At 37.0% G+C, this 7821-nt stretch overlaps 1 protein-coding gene across 1 annotated transcript in view; it reads right to left on the bottom strand.

Annotated features, from left to right (window-relative positions):
• Nucleotides 1–3957: 3957 nt before the first annotated feature.
• LOC135968539 (uncharacterized) overlaps nucleotides 3958–7821 on the bottom strand; it is a 47248-nt gene continuing 43384 nt past the window's right edge. Inside the window, 2 exon segments of the mRNA XM_074025079.1 lie at nucleotides 3958–4484; nucleotides 4487–5950. Of these exon segments, the coding sequence (XP_073881180.1) occupies nucleotides 4138–4484; nucleotides 4487–5950 (1811 nt within the window). The 3' untranslated portion in view covers nucleotides 3958–4137.

The raw sequence follows: 7821 nt of genomic DNA, 5'->3' as shown, positions 1-7821 counted from the left end.
CAGATAATAAATACTTCATAAACTATAAAAAAAAAAAAAAAAGAGGAAACAAAAAGATTATGGGTCTAGGCCGGGCATGGTGGCTTACACCTGTAATCCCAGCACTTTGGGAGGCTGAGATGGCTGGATCACCTGAGGTCAGGAGTTCGAGACAAACCTGGCCAACATGGTGAAACCCCATCTCTACGCAAAATGCAAAAATTAGCCAGGTGTGGTGGCACATGCCTGTAATCCAAGTTACTCGGGAGGCTGAGGCAGGAGAATCATTTGAGCCCAGGAGGCGGAGGTTGCAGTGACCCAAGACCATGCTATCGCACTCGTGCCTGGGCAACAAGAAGGAAACCTGGTCTCAGGAAAAAAAAAAAAAAAATATTATGCGTCTAGAATGAGTATCATGCAAGTAAAAACAGAAAATTTGCATGGAAAGATTCTAAATCATAAGCTATAAGACAGTGTAATAAACTGAATACAAAGCAGAGTATACATTTGCTTTTAGCATTTTTGAGGATTTTTGTTTTCTAGTAAATTAGACATCTTGTTAAAATGCTTTGCTTTGTTTCAATATTGCCCTTTTCTTCTGAAAACAGTTACAAACTTATACTCAAACACCCTTGCTCCTTCAACCTAAGTTATATCTTTAGACTAATACATGTGTATATTTAACTGTATGTAAGTCAAAACTAAAACTCCATTATGTGCTCTCAGGCAGAGGCCACATGTTCAAAAAATACATAATAAAGTTTTGAAAATTATTCAGGACTCAGAAATATATTGATTTTATTTATGTTTATATATAATTTTTATGATACCATAAAAACAACCATGTAGTCAATAACAATTTAACTGTACAATTTAGAGTAACTAAGACTGTAGAATTGAATTGTTTGTAATACAAAACATAAAAGCCAGAGGTTATAGGTACCTTATCACAACGTGATTGTTATATATTGTATGACTGTACCAAAATATACCATATATGACATAAATATATACACATTTTATGTACACACAAAAACTAAGGGCCGGGCGCGGTGGCTCAAGCCTGTAATCCCAGCACTTTGGGAGGCCGAGACGGGCGGATCACGAGGTCAGGAGATCGAGACCATCCTGGCTGACACGGTGAAACCCCATCTCTACTAAAAAATAAGAAAACTTAGCCGGGCGAGGTGGTGGGCGCCTGTAGTCCCAGCTACTCGGGAGGCTGAGGCAGGAGAATGGCGTGTACCCGGGAGGCGGAGCTTGCAGTGAGCTGAGATCCGGCCACTGCACTCCAGCCTGGGCGACAGAGCGAGACTCTGTCTCAAAAAAAAAAAAAAAAAAAAAAAAAAACTAAGAAAAATAAATTTAAATATAAAAAAAATTAACCCACAGGAACCATATTCTTTCACTTATTTGCAGTTTAAAGCCACTGAAAAAGAAGAATACTAGAAATGTTAGTCTATTATGTTACCAAATAGTGTATTGTTACCATCTTTTAAATACACCCTTGAGTAACGTGGAATAGGTTACAATTAGTGGCATAATAACACTTTGCTGAATGTATAACAGTGTTTAACATGTCATCAATGTTCAATTAAAAAATTAACACACAATTTAAAACTTTAAAACTGTAGTTTTATCACATAAAAGTACATTTAGTAAAATGACATACTAATTATTTTGATTTAATTTTAACTATAAGTAATGGCCGGGTGCGGTGGCTCAAGCCTGTAATCCCAGCACTTTGGGAGGCCGAGACGGGCGGATCACGAGGTCAGGAGATCGAGACCATCCTGGCCAACCCGGTGAAACCCCGTCTCTACTAAAAAATACAAAAAACTAGCCAGGCGAGGTGGCGGGCGCCTGTAGTCTCAGCTACTCGGGAGGCTGAGGCAGGAGAATGGCGTAAACCCGGGAGGCGGAGCTTGCAGTGAGCTGAGATCCGGCCACTGCACTCCAGCCTGGGCCACAGAGCGAGACTCCGTCTCAAAAAAAAAAAAAAAAAAACTATAAGAACAATTTTCTCTCATAATAATGTATTAGAATATTACTTAGGGCTGGGTGCAGTGGCTAACACCTATAATCACAGCACTTTGGGAAGCCAAAGCAGGCAGATCACTTGAGGTCAAAAGTTCAAGACCAGCCTGGTCAACATGGTGAAACCTTCCTTTACTAAAACACAAAAATTAGTTGGATGTGGTCATGGGTACCTGTAATCTCAGCTACTTGGGAGGCAGAGACAGGAGCATAGCTTGAACCTGGGAGGAGGTGCTTATAATGAGCCGAGATTATGCCACTGCACTCCAGCCTGGGCAACAGAACGAGATTCCCTCTCAAAAAAAAAAAAAAAAAAAAAAAAGAATATTACTCTGAACGCCTACCTCATACATCACTCAATTCTATAAGTTAACCACAAATAGCTTTTCTACTTAGATTTTCATCATGCATCTTACATTTTAATGTCCTCAGTCATCCATAAGAAAGGTAATAAATAATGACCACCTAATAAAAGTCTCCCAAATCTTTGATGCAGAAAGAATTGATCACAGGCTTTTACATGTGGAAACAACAGAAACGATGAAATAGCATGAAGTAATTAAAGAGTTGAATTCCATCAGTATTCAGTTTCCAAATAAGCTGTTTTTGTTTTTTGTTTTTTGTTTTTTTTTGTCTTTTGAGACAGAGTCTCGCTCTGTCACCCAGGCTGCAATGCAGTGGCAACATCTCAGCTCACTGCAACTTCTGACTCCCAGGTTCAAGTGATTCTCATGCCTCAGCCTCCCAAGTAGCTGGGACTACAGGTGTGCACTACCATGCTTTGCTAATATTTGTATTTCTTTTTAGTAGACATGGGATTTCACCATGTTGGCCAGGCTGGTCTTCAACTCAGGTGATCTGCCCACCTCAGCATCCCAAAGTGTTGGCCTTACAGGTGTAAGCCACTGTGTCTGGCAAAAAAAAAATCTATATTTTCAGGACAAAAGTATACTTTAAATGAAATTATAACTCTTCAAAGATCTACTTCTTTTAAAGTTACTTACAAATAATTTTTCTTTTTATCAACTTTAGTTTTGAATTTTTTCCTATACTCAGCAATCTGAGTAAGTGTAATGTCTGAAGTTTGAGAGACAGGTATTTCTACTGTGGATTCTCTTTACTTAATTTTGGATTAAATTTTTAAAATATTTACTGTATCTGCAAAAATATATTTTAGTATAGACTTTTGTGTTTTATAATCTGTAGTTTTTTTAAAAATGTTTTTCCAAATTCATTAAATTTGCAGGGTTATTCTTCAATATAAATTCCCTGATGTTGAGCAAAGTTGGAACAACTACCTCAGGGTTTTCCTGTAGTACAAAATGTGTACAATAAAACCTGTGATACAAGTAAAGGTACTACAATCCTCTTTATATTTGTAATGTGTTTCCTCAAAATAAATATTCTTCTGGAATTTAAGGGCTTATATTTTCTGAAAGATCTATTGACACCAATTGCACTTTTAACGCTTTTATTTAGTATGAACTCTCTGATATTGACTAAGATGTGAGAAGATATTAATGATTTTTTTTTCCAGACAGAGTTTCCCTCTGTTGCCCAGGCTAGTATAAATGCTTTCCTTTGCAAAAAGGCATGAGCATTGGTTAAATGTTTTGCCACATTGTTCACACTAGTTTTCTCCAATATGAGTTATCTTACCTACAATCAAGTGTGACAGCCATTTGAAGGCTTTGTCACATTCTTCACATTTCTAGGATTTCTCACCAGTATGATTTCTTTTATACTCAGAAAAGTTTCAGGTGTTGCCAGAAGCACTGTCACATCTTTCAGGTTTGTAGTTTCTCTCTAGTATGAATTAGCCTGTGTCTGTTAAGAATTGAGGATCTGTTAGAGGCTTTCCCACATTCTTCACATGTGTATGGTTTCTGTCCAGTATGAGTTGTCTTATATGAGGTAAGCCTTAAGGACTGGTTAAAGGCTTTGCCACATTCCACACAATTGTAGGAATTCCCTCCAGTATGAATTACCTTATGTTTAGTAAGGATTGAGGAAGAGTTAAAAAATCTGCCACGTTCTTCACATTTGTAGGGTTTCCCTTCTGTATAAATTCCCTTATGTTCAGTAAGGGTTGAGAACTAATTGAAAGCTTTGCCACATTTTTCACATTTGTAGGGTTTTTCCTCCCGTATGAATTCTCTTATGAGTAGTAAGGTGTGAGGATTGGTTGAACTCTTTGCCACATTCTTCACATTTATAGAATTTCTTTCCAGTATGAATTTTGTTATGTTTATTGAAGACTGAGACCCAGCTAAAGGCTTTGCCACATTCTTCACATTTGTAGGGTTTCTCTCCAGCATGAATTCTCTTGTGTTCACTAAGGCTTGAGGGCCAGCTGAAGGCTTTTCCACATTCTTCACATTTGTAGGGTTTCTCTCCAGTATGAATTACCTTATGTTTAGTAAGGGTTGAGAAGTTACCATAGGCTTTGCCACATTCTTCACATTTGTGGGTTTCTCTCCAGTATGAATTCTCTTATGTTCTGTAAGGTTTGAGGACTGGTAGAAAGCTTTGCCACATTCTTCACATTTATAGGGTTTCTCTCCAGTATGAATTGTCTTGTGTGCAGTAAGGGTTGAGGCCTTACTAAAGGCTTTGCCACATTCTTCCCATTTGTAGGGTTTCTCTCCAGTATGAATTATCTTATGTTTAGTAAGGGCTGAGAAGTTAACATAGGCTGTGCCACATTCTTCACATTTGTAGGGTTTCTCTCCAGTATGAATTCTCTTATGTTCACTAAGTCTTCAGGACCAGATGAAGGCTTTGCCACATTCTTGACATTTGTAGGGTTTCTCTCCAGTATGAATTACCTTATGTTTAGTAAGGGTTGAGAAGTTACCATAGGCTTTGCCACATTCTTCACATTTGTAGGGTTTCTCTCTAGTATGAATTCTCTTATGTTCCGTAAGGTTTGAGGACCGGTTGAAAGCTTTGCCACATTCTTCACATTTGTAGGGTTTCTCTCCAGTATGAATTCTCTTATGTTCACTAAGTCTTGAGGACCGGTTGAAAGCTTTGCCACATTCTTCACATTTGTAGGGTTTCTCTCCAGCATGACTTCTCTTATGTTCAGTAAGGCTTGAGGGCCAGCTGAAGGCTTTTCCACATTCTTCACATTTGTAGGGTTTCTCTCTAGTATGAATTACCTTATGTTTAGTAAGGGTTGAGAAGTTACCATAGGCTTTGCCACATTCTTCACATTTGTAGGGTTTCTCTCCAGTATGAATTCTCTTATGTACCGTAAGACTTGAGGACCAGTTGAAAGCTTTGCCACATTCTTCACATTTGTAGGGTTTCTCTCCAGTATGAATTCTCTTATGTTCCGTAAGACTTGAGAACCGATTGAAAGCTTTGCCACATTCTTCACAGTTGTAGGGTTTCTCTCCAGCATGAATTACCTTATGCCTGGTAAGGGTTGAGGCCTTACTAAAGGCTTTGCCACATTCTTCACATTTGTAAGGTTTCTCTCCAGTATGAATTCTCTTATAATAAGTAAGGGTTGAGGACCAGTTAAAGGCTTTGCCATCTTCTTCACATTTGTAGGAATTTTCTCTGGTATAAATTCTTTTATGTTGACATAGGTGTGAACGCATGCAAAATGATCTGACATATTCCTTACATTTCAAAAGCTTCTGTCTAGTATGCCTTATCTTATGTCTTTTTGAATTTGAACATTTATGAAAGACGTTTACATATTTGCCACATTGAAATACTTTGCTCTGTGTAGTTGTCAAACTCTGGTTAAGCTTATTATAACCTTTTTTGTGCACCTTACACTCATCCACATTGGTACAACCAATTTTTAACTGTAAATTCTCAGGTCCACATTTTTCACATCTTCTCAATATCACTTTTCGGAGAGAATCTTCTATGCCCTGCTCTGGACAAAGGTGTTGAGCAAAATGAGAACATATAACTGAAAAGAAATAAAAATAACAAATTAGTCCACTTATTAGATAAATACAGTTTCCAAATCTAACCTATAAAATTATTCAAACTACATAAGTAAGATTACATTGCAATATGACACAGGCCCTAATTCTTCACAGACATATAAATGTAATGAAAACATACAGACCAAAATACATATGTGGATAATTTATACATGAGTTAGGTGTGTACAGTGTCTGAATTAAACCCAATGCAAAGAACCACATAGAAAAAAAGAAAAGTTTGTTACATTTACCCATTACAACTCTTTCTGCTCCTCAGTATTACCTAGTCCCTTCAGAAGTAAATTGTAACTTCTGCCTTTTTTTTAAAGGAAAGTAAAATATTGGCATGTACAATTTAATTTCTGTCTTCTACTGGCCTTTCCACACACTGGTTTCTGTCTCCCATGACATAAATTGCTGAAATCAATGATGGTATACTTTCATTTTGAGTCTGCTGAGACCAAAGGTAAATACACTGCAGCAGAGCACTGCAGTGCTGCAGAGAGAGAACAGGTGTACCAGGTAATTACTTTTCAGGAGAAACATAATCTCTTTAAACTAAAAGTAAGCACAAAATTTCAGACAACACAAATCTGAAGAACATGTTTGACAGACCCACACAATCTCTAGTCAAGACCATTGCTTTCTGACTATGCCAGGACAAAGCTACATTAATAAATTTTGTGACAGGTAACCTTTTTAAATGAGCAAATCTCAAAGATTACATACAATCTATACAAAATAGGGCAACATAATCCCACCAAAAATATTATTAAAATTTCAGAAAGAAACCACTAAAAATTTATATACTAATTTTAAAAATGGAATAATAATGCATGAAACAGGAACACAAAAGAGTATAAAAAGTTAGAAAAATGAGGATAAGAACAAAAATATCTAAATTGTGGTGATAAAAATACAAAAATAAATAATTGAAAGATTCCAAAATTAAGAAAAACTATGTAAAAATAAAAAAGCTCAAAAAGCAAATTACGATACACACAAATACATTTATAACAAAAACACATTTATAATCACAATTTCAATAGTTACAGACAAAAAGAGAATTTTGGGAGCTGCAAGATAAAAGTGATTTGCAAACAGTCTTATGACATGGTTAGACGAATTGCTAACAGGAGGAACCAGTTTAGAGAAGAACATAAATGACCTGATGGAGATGAAAAACACAGCATGAGAACTTCGTGAAGCATGCACAAGTATCAATAGCTGAATCGATAAAGCAGAAGAAAGGAGATCAGAGATTGAAGATCAACTGAATGAAATAAAGCAAGAAGACAAGATTAGAGAAAAAAGAATAAAAAGAAATGAACAAAGCCTCCAAGAAATATGGGACTATGTGAAAAGACCAAATCTACGTTTGATTAGGGTACCTGAAAGTGACAGGGAGAATGGAATCAAGTTGGAAAACACTCTTCAAAATATCATCCAGGAAAATGTCCCCAACCTAGCAAGACAGGCCAACATTCAAATTCAGGAAATACAGAGAACACCACAAAGATACTCCTTGAGAAGAGCAACCCCAAGGCACATAATTGCCAGATTCACCAAGGTTGAAATGAAAAAAATGTTGAGGGCAGCCAGAGAGAAAGGTCGGGTTATCCACAAATGGAAGCCCATCAGACTAACAGTGGATCTCTCTGTAGAAACCCTACAAACCAGAAGAGAGTGGGGAGCCAATATTCAGCATTCTTGAAGAAAGGAATTTTCAACTCACAATTTCATATCCAGTCAAACTAAGTTTCATAAGTGAAGGAGAAATAAAATCCTTTACAGACAAGCAAATGCTGAGAGACTTTGTCACCACCAGGCCTGCCTTACAACAACTCCTAAA

This window comes from Macaca fascicularis, chromosome 19, assembly GCF_037993035.2.
Source record: "Macaca fascicularis isolate 582-1 chromosome 19, T2T-MFA8v1.1".
In the NCBI taxonomy this organism is placed as follows: domain Eukaryota; kingdom Metazoa; phylum Chordata; class Mammalia; order Primates; family Cercopithecidae; genus Macaca; species Macaca fascicularis.
The sequence above is the reverse complement of the archived record's forward strand: the minus strand, read 5'-3'. Positions and strand labels throughout refer to the sequence as shown.